At 47.9% G+C, this 16,686-nt stretch overlaps 1 protein-coding gene across 1 annotated transcript; it reads right to left on the bottom strand.

Moving 5' to 3' along the window:
- Positions 1 to 8,859: 8,859 nt before the first annotated feature.
- On the bottom strand, positions 8,860 to 14,029 carry TMEM121B (transmembrane protein 121B). The gene has a single exon (XM_049882135.1). It carries the CDS (start codon positions 13,829 to 13,831, stop codon positions 12,077 to 12,079), a length of 1,755 nt encoding a protein of 584 aa, XP_049738092.1. The 5' UTR covers positions 13,832 to 14,029; the 3' UTR covers positions 8,860 to 12,076.
- Between the last annotated feature and the right edge of the window lie 2,657 nt (positions 14,030 to 16,686).

Genomic DNA, 16,686 nt, shown 5'->3' with positions numbered 1-16,686 from the left:
GTGGAAAAACATACCCTGCTCATGGATAGGAAGACTTAACATAGTAAAAATGTCTATTCTACCAAAAGCCATTTATACATATAACGCACTTCCAATCGTAATACCAATGTCATACTTTAAGGGGATAGAGAAACAAATCACTAATTTCGTATGGAAAGGAAAGAACCCCCGGATAAGCAAAACATTACTGAAAAAGAAGAAGAAAGTGGGAGGCCTCACCCTACCTGATTTCAGAACCTATTATATAGCTACAGTAGTCAAAACAGCCTGGTACTGGTACAACAACAGGCACATAGACCAATGGAACAGAATTGAGAACCCAGATATAAATCCATCCACGTATGAGCAGCTGATATTTGACAAAGGACCAGTGTCAGTCAATTGGGGAAATAATAGTCTTTTCAACAAATGGTGCTGGCATACCTGGATATCCATTTGCAAAAGAATGAAACAGGACCCATACCTCACACCATGCACAAAAACTAACTCCAAGTGGATCAAAGACCTAAACATAAAGACTAAAACGATAAAAATCATGGAAGAAAAAATAGGATCTACCCTAGGAGCCCTAATACAGGGCATAAACAGAATACAAAACATTACCAAAAATGATGAAGAGAAACCAGATAACTGGGAGCTCCTAAAAATCAAACACCTATGCTCATCTAAAGACTTCACCAAAAGAGTAAAAAGACCACCTACAGACTGGGAAAGAATATTCAGCTATGACATCTCAGACCAGCACCTGATCTCTAAAATCTACATGATTCTGTCAAAACTCAACCACAAAAAGACAAACAACCCAATCAAGAAGTGGGAAAAGGATATGAACACACATTTCACTAAGGAAGATATTCAGGCAGCCAACAGATACATGAGAAAATGCTCTCGATCATTAGCCATTAGAGAAATGCAAATTAAAACTACGATGAGATTCCATCTCACACCAACTAGACTGGCATTAATTCAAAAAACACAAAATAATAAATGTTGGAGAGGCTGCGGAGAGATTGGAACTCTCATACACTGCTGGTGGGATTGTAAAATGGTACAACCACTTTGGAAATCCATCTGGCGTTATCTTAAACAGTTAGAAATAGAACTACCATACAACCCAGAAATCCCACTCCTCGGAATATACCCTAGAGATACAAGAGCCTTCACACAAACAGATATATGCACACCCATGTTTATTGCAGCTCTGTTTACAATAGCAAAAAGCTGGAAGCAACCAAGATGTCCATCAACGGACGAATGGGTAAATAAATTGTGGTATATTCACACAATGGAATACTACGCATCGATAAAGAACAGTGACGAATCTCTGAAACATTTCATAACATGGAGGAATCTGGAAGGCATTATGCTGAGCGAAATGAGTCAGTTGCAAAAGGACAAATATTGTATAAGACCACTATTATAAGATCTTGAGAAATAGAAAAAACGGAGAAGAACACATACTTTTGTGGTTACAAAGGGGGGGAGGGAGGAAGGGAGGGAGAGGGTTTTTTATTGATCAATCTGTAGATAAGAACTGCTTTGGGTGAAGGGAAAGACAACACTCGAAACAAGGAAGGTCAGCCTAATTGGACTGGATTAAAAGTAAAGAGGTTTCCGGGATAAAATGAAAGCTTCAAAGGTCAGCGGAGCAGGGGCTGGGGTCTGGGGAACTTGGTTTGAGGGGACTTCTAAGTCAATGGGCAAAACAATTCTATTATGAAAACACTCTGCATCCCACTTTGAATTGTGGCGCCTGGGGTCCTAAATGCCAACAAGCGGCCATCTAAAATACATTAATTGGTCTCAACCCACCTGGAGCAAAGGCAAAGGAAGAACACCAAGGTCACACGACAACTAAGAACCCAAGAGACAGAAAGGGCCACATGAACCAGAGACCTACATTATCCTGAGACCAGAAGAACTAGTTGGTGCCCGGCCACAATCGATGTCTGCCCTGCTAGGGAGCACAACGGACAACTCCTGAGGGAGCAGGAGGCCAATGGGATACAGACCCCAAATTCTCATTAAAAGACCACACCTAATGGTATGATTGCGACTAGAGGAATCCCAGAGACAATGCTCCCCAGAACTTCTGATGGCACAGGACAGGAACCATCCCCGAAGACAAATCATCAGGCATGAAAAGGACTGGTCAGTGGGGGGGGAGAGAGATGCTGATGAAGAGTGAGCTAATTAAATCAGGTGGACACGGGAGAATGTGTTGGCAACTCTTGACTGGAGGGGGGATGGGAAGATAGAGAGAGAGGGAAGATGGCAAAATTGGCACGAAACGAGAGACTGTAAGGGCTGACTCAATAGGGGGAGAGCAAGTGGGAGAAGGGAGTAAGATGTATGTAAACCTACATGTGACAGACTGATTGGAATGGTAAATGTTCACTTGAAGCTTAATAAAAATTAAAAAAAAAAAAAAGCTTTATTGAGATATAATTCACATACATACAATTCACCCATTTAAAGTGTATGATTCAGTGACATTTGGTATATTCACAGTTACACAACCATCACCACAGCCAATTCTATCACCCCCAAAAGAAACCCATCACCCCTTAGTCATCACCTCCCTAAGCTCCCCCCGCTATTTTCCCCAGCCCTAGGCAACCACTAACCTATTAAAAAAAAAAAAAAAAAGCCAAACCCATTGCCATCGAGTGGATTCTGACTCAACAACCTTATAGGACAGAGCAGAACTGCCCCATAGGATTTCCAAGGAGCAGCTTGGTTAACAGCTGAGCTCTGAACCACTGTGCTACCAGGGCTCCAAATTCTGGGCATTTCATATAACTGAATCATACCATTCTCCAGGGTTCCTCGCCCCTTCTTTATTTAATGTCATTCCCTTGTTGCTCCACACATTCCCTCCCCTCTTCCTGAGAGCCCTCGATCTCACACTGGTCTTTGCTTATCACAAGTGTTGGAAATTCTGTCAGGCTGAGTGTGGTGTCTGCTATCACTCAAATGCTAAAAGTTTCAAGAGCATATGTATCAATGCCATGCCTTTATTTTTGTATTCTTCTGAACCAGGGCTAATAAAATCCTGTTTCCCCTAGAAGAGTCAAACCGAGAACAGATACCCTCCACACTGTGGCTTTCCCATCTCTCTGGTCCCTCTCCTAAATGGAGTTCAGCAGAGGTGGCTCATGGTGGGCAGAAGGCACCACAGTCAATGGGTGACCCAAGACCTGCGATGGAGTACACACGCCACTATGCAAGCTTCCAACTCAAATGTCCCTTTCCATGACCTTTTCCTGCCAGCTGTCTTGATCCTAGTCAAACACACACAGGAATAAATTATGTGTGAGTTGGTGATCTAGACATTGCTTGACGTCTTACAACGGCTTGCAAATTTGATTCTAAACCAGTTTCTCTTTTCCACTTAGGAAGGTCCTCAGAGGTATTCAGATTTTGAAGGGGTTTTATTCAGTCACTTAAACATCCATTCCACAGTTTGAGCTGAGATGCAAGGGTATGATGAATTTTACTTATTTCCTGATTATCTTTGAAAATTAAATAGGGGATAAGGAAGAAGATTACTTACAATGCAACGGGGACTTTTAATCCTATAGCATTCAGACACTGCAGTCGGCGTTCTCCCTTCCCAAACAAATATGGGACATGCCAGGCCCTGATCCACCCCAGCCCTACCTGAGAAGACCTGCCAGGTAAGGACTGTAAGCTAGGGTGGCCACCAGGCCATGCAGGAACGTAAAGGCCCAGGAAAGCTTTGTTGTTGGTGCCGTCCACTCGTTTTTCGACTCGTAGAGGCTCCATGTTACAGAGTAAAACTGCCCCACAGGCTTTTCTTCACTATAATCTTTACAGAAGCAGATCACCAGGACTTTGTCCCACAGAACCTGTAGGTAGGTTTGAATTGCCAACCTTTCCATTAGTAGCCAAGCTTTTAACAGTTTGTACCACCAAAGCTCCTTTATCTCAGAGTAAAATGCAGAACCATGTTCCCGCCGGGCCTGTGTCTCACAAGTCAAGCATGTTGGAGAGGTTGCCTATAAAGAGACTTTGTGATCCACAGGGTTTTCATTGATTTGCAGAAGTAGATCGCCAGGCCTTTCTTCATAGTGATACTCATTAGCTCATTTAATCCTCAAAGCCGCCCCTCTTGTTGAAAGTCCTACAGCTTCCTTAGATCTCATTGTCTCTTTGCAAAGACGAGCTCTGCAATCTGATCTGGGTCAGAGCAGTTGATGAGCCTGGGGCACTCTTTATCCAGCCTCTTTTCCTGCTGATATTGTTCTTTCCCTCTAGTGTTTACTGTTCTTAGCTTATAAAAGAAATATATGCTGCAATGCCTGGCATAGAAGAGGAGCTCAATAAATGTGTTGACTGAGTAAATATACTCATTGTGGAAAAACTGAAACAATATAGATTCTAGAGATTATATGTTCTAGAAGAATGTATAATAAAGCAGCCACCACTCTCCATCTCATGGGTATTAACGGTGTGCTCCTATTGCTTTCTACCAGGATGGACCCTGGGTGGATGTCCGCTTCCCACAGCTGACCTCCAGATCACTCCTAAATGGCTTCCAGTTCTATCTTCTTGATCCTGGCCTCTCCCCAGCTGTCCATGCCCCGCTGCCTCTCCCAGATCCTGGCATTGGCTCCACACTCTTGTCCTGTCCATTTTGGTTGATTAAGGCAGCAGGGTCACCCTGTTGGGCTGGCCTTGTCCATGGGAGGAACATGGAATTCCCTCTCATGATTTGAAAATAGCCATTGAAAACCCTATAGAACACAGTTTTATTCTGAAACACATGGGGTTGTCATGAGTCAGAATCAACTTGATGGCAACTGGTTTTTATTTTTTAAGAAGTCTTGCCCAAACACTCCTCTCTCACCCTGGTACCTAGGTTTCTATCCTAGGAGTAGCCCCCTAGGTAATTATTACCTTAGTATGAATTTACTTGGTGTCCCTGGGTGGTGCAGACAGTTAACACACTTGATTGCTAACCAAAAGGCTGGAGGTTCAAGTCCACCCAGAGGCACCTCAGAAGAAAGGCTTGGCTATCTACTTCCAAAAACTCAGCTCCTGAAAACCCTATGGAGCACAGTTCTACTCTGACACACATGGGGTCACCATGAGTCAGAGTAGACTCAACAGGAACTGGACTGGATTATGAAATACTTTACTGGATCTTTTCCTCTCTGATTTGAGAGGAAGAAGATACAACAGTGGCCTTAGAGGAGGAAGAGAGTGAGCAGAAAGCCGAGGGGCAAGATGGGCTGGCTCCCTACTTTGGCCTGTGCCCTCACATGTTTCCCTCCTGTTGACATTTGCTCATCAGGATCTATCGCACAATCTCACACAGAAAATGAAAACCAGCCCCTGGTTTTCAGCCAGAACTGTAGAGCTGTAATGGAATAGCAGCTGAAGTCTGAAGGCTGCCTGGGGTAGTGCAGAGGCTTTGAAGGCACACAGACCCAGGCTCAAACCTGAACTCCTCTCTTGGCTGTAGTGCTATATGCAACAGGCTACGTCATCTTTCTGTGCCTCTGGAAAATGGAGATGAAGCTACCTTTGAGGTGGCTGTGAGGATTAAGTGTGTATCACTAGGAAGAAAGGCTTGATGATCTACTTTTGAACATCAGTCAATGAAAACCCTGTGGATCACAATGTCCAGTCTGCAACGGATCATGGGAATAATATAGGATCAGGCAACGTATAGTTCTGTTGTGCACGGGGGTCGCCAGGAGTTGGGGCCTACTCGACAGCAGCTAACAACAACAACGACAAAGATATGCATCAGGCCTGGTACAGTCAGCCACATGATATATTGCAGTGCTCTTCCCTAGGGCCAGCACGGTAGGTCAGACTCAGCCCTGAGTGCGGTCCCCAGCATTGCCCAATCATGAATAGATCACCCCTATGCCTGTACTTCACCTTTCACAAAGTGCCTCCAAGTGTGTGCCAGCTCACCAAAATTGGTGAGAGCTAGCTTGCTTAACTACATAAGAAATTTATAACATACTTAATCAAATTAATCATTTTATTTTGTATCTAGATTTAGGAAGAAACGAAGACATGATCTTATGTTGTTCTCGAATTATTTTATGTGTTCTATTTTTCTCCCATCGTGTTTATAAGTGTCTTGAAGGAGAGGACCATTTTTGCCTATGTCACCTCACTTAATTCTTACCACAGCCCTGTGAGGTAAGTAATATTACTCCTGTTTTATAAATGATGCAAAATTCCAGGAGGTCAGGTGATTGCCCAAAGCCACACAGCTAGTAAGAGGCAGAGCAAAGCTCAAACTCCTGGGCTCTTCCCACCAACCCCCACCCCCCAACCCCCGCCGAGATTGCGCCTCACTTGTCCTACTAGGTCAAGGAGGCTTGGTGGTGCAATGATTAAGTGCTTGACTATTAACCCAAACATTGGTGGCTCAAACCCACCCAGTGGCTCTGTGGGAGAAAGGCCTGGCAATCTTCTTCTATGAAGATTACAGCCAAGGAAACCCTATGGGGGCACCAAAGAGGACATTCAAATGGCCACCAAACACATAAAAATATGCTCAGCATCATTAGCCATCAGAGAGATGCAAATCAAAATGAGTTCCATTTCACTCTTACAAGGATGGCTAAGATAAAAAAAAAAAAAAAAAACTGAAAACAACAAATGTTGGCAAGTATGTGGAAAACTGGAATCCTTACCCATTGCTGGTAGGAATGGAAAATGGTACAGCTGTAGTAGAAAACCGTGTGAGTGGTTCCTCAAAAAACTAAAAATAGAACTACCATATGACCCAGCAATTCAACTCCTAGGTATATACTCAAAGACTTGAAAGCAAAGACTCAAACAGGGACTTGTACACCAATGTTCACTGCAGCACTACTCACAACAGCCAAAAGGTGGGAAACAACCTAAATGCCCATCGACAGGTGAATGGATAAACAAAATGTGATACATTCATACAACAGAATCCTACTCAGCCAGTAGGAGAAATGAAGTCTTGATACATGCTACAATATGGATGGAGCTCCAAGACTGTGCTGAGTGAAATAAGTCAATCACAAAAGGACAAATATTGTATGACCTCACTAAAAAGACAAGAAAAGGCAAATGTAATAAAGAACAAAGTTTATTAGTGGTTACAGGGGTGGGGGGAGGGATAAAGGGGGGATTAACCATGATGCAAATATCGCATTGATTAAGGGTAAGGTTGCACAGCCAATTAATGTAATTGCTATCTATAAGTTGTACACCTGTAAAAAGCTGAATTGACAAAAGTTGTGTAATAGATATATTCACAACAATGACCAAAAAAAAAAGAGTAACTGCTGAGGCTGCTTATGCACAATCAAAATCTTCATGGGATTTATTTTCTTGGTTTGGAGGTTTAGGGTCATGGTTTCAAGGATTAACCCAGTTAATTAGTCTAAAAACTGGTTTAGTGCTTCTGTTCTACCTCCTAGTTTGTTGCCTAGTGCCTGGGGGTCTTAAAAGCTTGCAAGCAGTCATCCAAGGCACAACAATTGGTCTCTATTCACCTGGAGCAAGAGAGGAAGAAGGAGAATCAGGAACAAAAGGAGGATACAGAGTGTGTGGCTAATTGCCTCCATGAACAACTGCCTCCTTTGCCATGAGACCAGAAGAACTGGATGGTGCCTGGCTACCATTACCGAACACTTTGATCAAAGAGTCCATAGAAGAATTCTGATCAAAAGGGGGAAAATACAAAACGGAATCTCAAAATCTCATTGACTCCAGACTTCCTGGAGCCATGAAGGTTGGATGAACCCCTGAAACTATTGCCCTGAGATAATCTTGAAACCTTAAACCAAAAATATCCCCTGAAGTCTTCTTAAAACCAAACAATAGTTCAGCTTAGCTGGCAAAAAAAATGTCTGTCTTGAACATGATGTTCTTTTAAGAACTATCTATATGGGATCAAAATGACAACAGCAACTTGAAGGATTAGATAGGAACCTTAGGGGGCAGTGAGTTTATGTTAATGGGGCAGGAACAACTCAGAAAAGAAGGGTGAGAATGGCTGCACAACTTGAACAATGTAATAATGTCACTAAATAGTACATGTAGAAACTGTTGAATTGGTGTATGTTTTCCTGTGTGTATTCTCAACAATAAAAACCTTAGGGGACAGCTCTACCCTGTCACATGGGGTTGCTATGAGTCGGGATAACTCCATGACACCCAACAACAACAGCCCTACTAGGTCAGACCTTGTGGAGCCTGTGGAATAGGCAGATGCATCAAACTTTAGGGTAACAACACAAAGCAGTTTGAATAGTACTGGCTGTCTCTGTGCTTAAAAAAATACTATAATTTTATTTTGGTGCACGCCCAATGTTTTGCCATAGACATAATAGCCCTCTTTGTGTTTAAAAAAAAAAAAAAAAGCATGGCATTTTTCTTTCTGTTCGTACATAAGAATTCATGCTTCTGGCTGGGGCAAGGACAATAGACGAGGGCAGAGTATTTGAAAATTTAACATGCCCTAGTGGGGCAAGGGCCTGGGAGCCCAGATAGTGCATTGAGTGTTTCCTACTTTGGTAAGCTATTGGAAAAAAAAATGAGAGAGAAAGCCCCGGTGAGTGGGGAAATCACTTTCGGGCTGACAGTCCTTCTAAGTTAGCCATGCTATATAAAACCTGGCTGGACACCCACGAGGTCATGGTCAAGGCCACACTGCTTCCCTGAAGAGCATACTAACTGCCCAGAAAGAAATAGCCAAGGTGTATCCACAATGTTAATACAGACCTATAAAATGATGGCAAGTGTCACAGTGACATTTAAGAATTTAGTTAGGGAAACCAGGACAGGAAAGATCTTGAAACAAATCACACAGAAAGCTTGTCACAAGTCTCAAGTTTTTTATTTTCAGAACAGAGTCTGGTTTTATTTTTAAAAAGAGGAGGAAAAAAAAGCTGTGATAGATGCTAGTGAGGTGCCACTTCCCTTTCCTTCTTGGCTCTGGCTGCCAGCTAGCTCTCTTCCACAAAAACAGAGCCATGGCACGTTAAAACGGAAAAGGTCCATTAGAGAGGGTCTAGTCCAACTCCCTTCTAAAACAGATAAGGACTTGGAGGCTCAGATGGGGGAACACCTTACTTGCTCAAATGTTAGGGACAGATAGGACTAGAGTCTCAAAAAAGTGTTCTTCCCTGTGAACCATCTACTGGCGTCAGCCTCAGATGAGAGGGCACCCTCTGCTTATTAGATCCCTGGGCACCACAGATCTCAGATTCAATCCCTGCATCACAGATGACCCTAGAAGCAAGAAAAAGGAAACTTGAGGGGTCATTTCTTATTGTGAATGGAGTAAGGGAAGCAAATGAAAAGGATCTCAGAAGGAAGGGACTGGCCCCCCTGAGCACAAAGTGCTTGCACCAGATGATTGAAAGAGGATGCTCGGGGTGAGCTGAAGGCCAGAGAGGGCCTGAACAGGCCTTGCCTTTGCCAGAATTGGCCCACTTGCCATCAGTCTCTTGATGTACTCAGGAAAGTGGCAGTTCATCGGAACCTATCACAGCCTCCCACCAGAAAACTCAGAGATTGTACAGCCAGTCACTCAGCAGGGAGACCACCGTCTAAACAGTAGAAAGGGGGTGGGTAGGGGCCAGCCAGTGGCCGGCCATGGCTCAGACACAATGTCCTTTCACAGTCACTGAGATTAGGTAGCACAGAAACACAGCAAAGCTGGAGAGAGGACATGGGAACAAAGGGAGCAGCTATTGAGGCCCACCCAGGGCCAGGGCCCCAGAACCTTGAGCACATGGAATTCAGAGGGAAAGGAAAGGACTTAGTAGGGGGAGGAGAGAAGGCAGGAAAAAAATTAGTTGCAAAATCCAACAAGCTAGTATTGGACCTAGTGGGGCAAGGGCCTGGGAGCCCAGATAGTGCATTGAGTGTAAACATTTCCTCCCATCATCCTCCCCTTTGAGAGTAGGGGGAGACTCAAGAGAACTCTGGTAAAACCACTGGCCCCTCTTGCGTCTCTGCCTACGTAGACCTTTTCTGCCAGCAAGCCCACAGGAAGTTGGGGACAGAAGAGCCCCAATTGGCCCTTTGTTCTGAGACAGTCTCAGTTGGACCAAAATAAAATGGGACCCTTGACATGGGCACCAAGTTAATGGTCAGTGACGTGGCACCCTTGGCCCCTCGCTGTAGTGAGGGCTCTAGAGACAACCAGAAACAGTGCAGCTATGACAGACCCTGCAATTCCACCCCAGCCCAAGTGCCGGCAGCCTCCTCTCTGCTCTCCCAGCCAGTACAGAAGAAGGAAATATTCCCTAAGTCCACACTGACTGGCTTCCCTCCTCTCCACCTTCACAGAGAGCATGATGACTAGGGCTTTAGAGATCCATAAACTCAAAGAATGTTAGAGTTGGAAAGTAACTTAGAGATTACTCATCCAACCTCCTCATTTTCAAAGGTGAGAACTCTGAGATTCAGAGAGTAGAAGTGATGGGTCGTTCATAGCTAATGAGTGAGAATCAGAACCAGGGTCATGTCTTCTTGTCCCTTGTTCAGGGTTTATTACACCACACTAAACTTCCCAAACATAAGAAGGGAGAACTGGAAACAAAAAATCTTAAAATATTGCCCCATCCCATCCTATAGAGGGGTGGAGGAAAGTGAGTATTTCTTGGCCTTGTTCCCTATGGGCCTCCTGCACTCTTACCTCCCCGAAAAGAACATATCCTGCCCCAAAGATTCCAAGAGTGACATCCCACATCAAGACTACAAGTGGGCAATCCCTGGATGCCTCTTGTTACCAACCTCAACAAGAGGAACACTATGGAGGAAGGCTGGAGGGGGGTGCCTAACAGCACTACCACCCACCTTACTCCATTCGCCTGCCTTTTACCTAAAGATACCCTTAACCAGAGCAGGGGAGAAAGGTCACCACCACCCTTTCTGACCTTCACCATGCTTCCTAGAAGGACAGGTGGTGGATTATGTTTCCTACTCCCTTGGCCTATGAGAGACCCAACTTCATATCCATCCAGGAACCCCAGTGAAGCCATTGCTCTGACCTAATCAGCACCAAGCCACAGGAAGGATAAAAGTTCTGAGTGCAGAGGAAGGGACAGAGGGAGGGCAGGCCAATGGCTGATACTCCACAGACCCTGTAATACTGGCACCAAATCCCAGCTGGATCCAGTGGCCACGTTGAATGCAACTTCTGAGTATTTTGTGATTTTTGTTTTTGTTTTTGCAAGCAGCATCAGTACATGATGCAACACGAGTTGAAAGCACAGAGGTAGAAATGTTCACTCACCCAAGCAAGGGTGCAGTTTGGTCCTTAGAGTATGGACCCCTCTACTTCCCGAGCTGAGAAGAGAGGAGCAGGATTGAGGAAGAGCCTGGGCGAGCTTCTCTCTTGGAAGAGAGTAACTGGGCAACTCCCATCAGCCCAGCTCTTTCAAGGAATTCATGGCCACAAATTCAGGTAGGAAAGAGGAGATTGTGGTATGTGTGGTGGGGAGGTCTGGGCCTCCCCAGGCCTCCTACCCATTGCAAGGGACCACAAGGTGGACACAAGAAAACAACACTACACACACACACAGGGACATACACGCTGCATCCACTATCAGGAAGATATCCAATAGACACATCAGGGGAACAGCGAATTCTGGGTTAATTTCAAGGTGTGGGACAAAATGGGCACGAACCACAGCCTAGAAGAGGCTGGCACTTTCAAGCAAGGAGGAAGGCCCAATGCCCAGCACCTCCTGACTAGCCATCCCTTCCCTTCATTCTCCCTCACAATGAATGGGAATTAGGGTGGGGGTGAGAAAAGCAAGAAGCAGAAGTATCCAGCCCCTTGGAAGTTAGGATCAGGGCAGGGTATGGAGAAGGGAGAATAGGGCAAGAGGACCTACCTCCCTCACCATTAGCTTCTAGTCTCCCTTCTAGCAGCCTTGACCCACAGGGTGCAGAAGGACACTCTGGTCCTTAGCCCTATTAACAGTTACCTCTTCCAAAGGAGTCTGACCAAATCTGGGTGAGAGAAGGACCGAAGTAAGGGAACTGGGGACGCCCTACTCAAAAGCAAGGCCCCGTGGCTTTATCCCCCTCAGTTCTGGGAGGCCACAGCTAGGGTGTTTACATAGCCATGGGGGCCCCCCTCATTCTCCGAGATGCAGTGGCCCAGTTGGGAGCCTCCCTGAGGTGGTGGTGGTGGCGGTGGAGGAGGCGGTGGAGCAGGGGGTGGAGCGCCATAGCCTACCCTGGCCCGACTAGGAGAGGCCCGACTGCCCCGGTCCCAGCAGCCCTCCAGTGCCTCCAGGCCGCGGCAACTGAGAAAAAAGAGGTTCTTGAGCATGAAGATGGAAAGGGGTTGCTGGTAGCTCACTACGAGGAGGCAGCGCAGCGCCAGCAGGGGCACGTCCACAAGGCAGCCGCCCAGCAAGCGCAGGAGGCGGCTGCAGCTCCCGCGGCCTGAGGCTTGGCGCCAGGACGAAGCTGCCACGGCTGCTGCGTTGAGCTCATAGAGCCAGAGCACCGGCGAGGCGAGGGTGAGGAAGTAGACCGCAATGAGCAGGTAGCGCAGGTGCGCGGGCAGCGGGACGCGGCCTTCCAGCATCAGCTCCACCAGGGTGAAGCTGTCGAGCAGATCCAGACACGTGCCCAGGAAGCAGCCAGCGGCGCGGTGCTGCTGGGGCTGCAGGAGCAGAGGTCCCGCCGAGCCAGGGGGGGCGCCAGCCTCGCTAATGGCCCGCACCAGGCTATAGAGCAGAGGCACCGACAGCGCCATGGTGAGGCGGAAGCCCGTGGTGCCGAAGGGCGCGCGCAGCTCAATGAGGTCCAGGATGGACGTGCCCAGGATGAGCACCACCTTGGGCGTGAAGGCGATGGAGTAGATAAGCCAGGCCAAGTATGCGAAGGCAAACTCGCCAGCAGTCCCGGCCACTCCCAGGCTGCCCCCCGCGCCGCCCACGCCCCCGCGGCCGCCGCGAGCCTTGGCCCCGGCAGAAGCGGCCGAGGAGGGCAGGTGCAGAGGTGGCGCGGCGTGGTGGTGGTGCTGGTGGTGATTGTGCACACCGCTCGCCGGGCCGCCTCGACGGCCCCGGCTGTTCTTGGCGAAGAAGATGGCCCAGCCCACCACCACCACCAGGTCAGTGGCGATCCAGGAGCACCAGTACAGGTCGGTGACTGCAATGAGGTACAGGTCGAGCAGACCGCCCTGCGCCAGGAGCAGCACCACGGACAGCGCCTGGTAGCCCCAGCGGCAGCCGGGGCTGGGGGCGCAGCAGCGTTGCCGACCCCTGCGGCCGGACCGGGCCGGGCGGCCGCAGCAGCAACAACAGGAGCAGCAGGAGGCGCCGCTGCCTGTCCCAGTGCCTCCAGCGCCCCCAGCCGAGCGACCCCCGGGGCCCCCGACGGCCCCGGCCGCTGCACTCCCGCCGAAATCCGCGGCTGTCATGCTGCAGGAGGAGGTGGGCGTGGAGGTGGAGGACGAAGTGACGGAGGAGGAGGAGAAGGCGGTGGTCGCGGGGTCGGTGGCTGGGGCGCCCCCCTGAGCCGGGGGCCCAAGGAGCCCGGCAGCAGCGGCGGTGGCTGGCACCAAGGGCTTGCTGATGCTCTCGTCGTCGTCCTCTCGCTCGGCGCCCGTGCTGCTGCTGGGGGAGCCGCCGCCGCCCCCGCCGCGTCTGCGGCCGCCTCCCCCCTTGCTGGTGCTGGTGCTGGTGCTGCTGTCGCCCGAGCCTCTCCGGCCGCGGGAGGAGGCCCCCCGGAGGAAGAGGGGCTGCAGCCGGGCGGCGGCTGGGGGCGGCGGGAAGGAGCCGGACAAGGAAGAGATCGAACGGGGGTTGCCGAGCGCTGGGTGCATTGTCTTCTGAGGAAGTCCGGGGGCTGCCCAGCTGCTCCCTCCCCGGCAACCCTGGGCTGGCTAGGCGGCCGAGGGGAACCGGGGCCAGCCGCCGCCGCCTCCTCTCCAAAGGCTGGGACTCGTACCCGGGTCGGACAGCAGCGAGATCCGGACTGGAGCTACCGGACTGGGCAAGCCAAGCCCGAGGTAGCTACGAGCCGGGGAAAGCGCGGTGCTGAGCCGACCAAGATGACGGCGGGCGGGGCGGGGGCGGGAACGAGCCCAGGCGGGGAGGAAAAGGAGGCTGGCGGCGGGGAAACCAGGACTGGATTCAAGGGGGAGAGGAGGAGGAAAGAACAGAGAAGGAGAAGGCCTGGCTCGCTGGATCAGCAGGAAGACAAAGGGAGGTGGGGTGGAGAGCCCTGTAAACCAGGAGGGTGAGCTAGGAGGAGGAGGCAGCCGCCAGGATGAGGAGGACAGGGTAGGGCAGGCGATGGGAAGACCTACACTGCACACGGGTTTCCTGGAGAAGTGGCTCTGAGGAGCCACCAAGTGAACCACTTGGTTTCAGTGTAGACCAGGCCCCTCGGAGCACCAGGCTCAGGCAACAGGTTCAGTCCTCTGCATCAGGTCAGTCGCAGCATCTTTTGCAGGCAGCAGGGCAGCTTTGGCCCCTGCCCTGTCTGTGCTCTTTCCACTGGGCCATCTGCCTCTCCCTAAAAAAAAAAAAGAAAAACAAGTGGCCAAGCCAGACTAATAAAAAGGACCAGCAACGGCAGCCCCAGACACATATTTCTACAAATTCATGTACTCTGCACTGACTTCAGTGAGCCACCCTTAGGGAGGTCCCAATTTCCAATAATGGAGCTATGCCTTGAATATATATAACTTGGGAAGAGAGAACAAGTAAAAGGTTTGTTCAAGTGGCCCCATCCATGTGGAGCTTTTGATATTCTCAAAGATCTCTAAAACAGGGATTAGAAACGAGAGGAAGATGTATCTAGCAGAGAGGAAAATAAAGGGGCATTTAGAGGTACGGCACCTTGATAAAAACAAAGGCCTAAAGGGGGCCGTGGTGACTGTGACAACTCGAAGCAGTAGACAGAAGGCACGGTCAGAAAAATGGTGTCAGTGGGTCTGCACCAAGGAGCTTGGGAGCTCATGAGGACTCCCCCCATGGACTTAGTCCATGACTGGGCCTGGATATCTGGGCAGCAACTCAGGAAGGCCCCAGGTGGAAGCGATGGCTTTAGGGTATTTGGTGAGAAGGAAGTAAGTAGAGCAACTGGGGCTCAAAACAGATCTGAGGCTGATGTGTAATGCAAATATCCCATTCCCAGCCCCATCAAAGCAAGGGCAGTAGCTTGCCTGATGTGTAATGCAAATATCCCATTCCCAGCCCCATCAAAGCAAGGGCAATAACTTGCCTGCCTCTTTCTCCTCCATATACTTCAGGCTACATGCCCTGGCCTTGATTGCTCTTCCTGCAGCTGGGGCTCATTTTCCCACATAGCACCCTGCACCATGCAGTATGAGGGAGCGGACGCAGTGGAACGGCAGTGGTTAGTTGGCCCAGGTCTTACCCCTTCCTGGGAGTGAGTCATGACCCTAAATCCACCTCTTGTGTAAAGGTCAGTTTGAGCTGAACCTGTTTCTCTAGCCTCTCTCTGGGAGGTCAGTCTGTACAACTAATACCTGATAGATGAGGGGTTTAGAACTTACAACCTACAGTATTTCTACTGCCCCCCCTCCCCCCAGCACACACAATCTTTGAAAACTTCTATGCTCCATCATCATACAAAGCGGAGCAGGTGTGGTGGTGGGAGCATTCCCTCTGGGGTCAATGGTCCCAGCTCTGCCACTTAACAGCTGTGTGTGATCTTGAACTAGTTATTTCACCTCTCTGAGTCTCAGGTTACTCAACTATAAAAAAGGGACAATACTAAAGAAGACCTAAATAAATACATCTTCATAGATAAGAAGACAAAATATTATGAAGATGTCAATACTACCCAAAGTGATCTACAGATTCAACACAATCCCTATCAAAATTCCAACGGCCTTTTTTGCAGAAATGGAAAAACCAATTCTCAAATTCATATGGAGTTGCAAGTGGCCCCAAATAGCCCAAACAATCTTGAAACAGAAGAACAAAGTAGGAAGGCTCACACTTCCTGATTTCAGAAAAACACTACAATAATCAAAACAGTGTGGTACTGCCATAAGGACAGGCATAAAGAACAATGAAACAGAATTGAGAGTCCAAAACTAAACCCAAACATCTATGCCCAACTAGTGCTCAACAAAGATGCCAAGGCCATTCAGTAGGGAAAGACTAATTTCTTAAACAAATGGTTCTGGGACAACTGAATTTTCACATGCAAAAGAACAAAGTTGGACCCATACCTCACAACATATACACGAATTAACTTAAAAAATAGATCAACAACCTAAATACAAGAAATAAAACCATAAAATTTTCTTAGAAGAAAAAAATGGGAATATGACCTCATTTTTGGTGATGAATCCTTAGATACGAAACCAAAAAAACAAGCAACAAAAGAAAAAATAGATAAATTGACCTACATTGAAATTAAAAACTTTTGCACATCAAAGGACATTAGTAAGCAAGTAAAAAGACAATCTACAGAATAGGAGAAAATACTTGTAAACTATATATCTCACAAGGATTTAATTTCCAGAATATATAACAAACTCTTACAACTCAACAACAAAAAGACAAACAATCCAATTCAAGAGTGGACATTTCTCCAAAGAAGATATACAAATGACCAATTAGCACGTGAAAAGATGCTCAACATAATTAGTCATTAGGGAAATGAAAACCACGAGATACCACTTCACACCTGCTAGGA

The sequence above is a fragment of the Elephas maximus genome, chromosome 4, assembly GCF_024166365.1.
Source record: "Elephas maximus indicus isolate mEleMax1 chromosome 4, mEleMax1 primary haplotype, whole genome shotgun sequence".
NCBI lineage: Eukaryota > Metazoa > Chordata > Mammalia > Proboscidea > Elephantidae > Elephas > Elephas maximus.
This window is presented reverse-complemented; position numbering and strand designations above follow the sequence as displayed.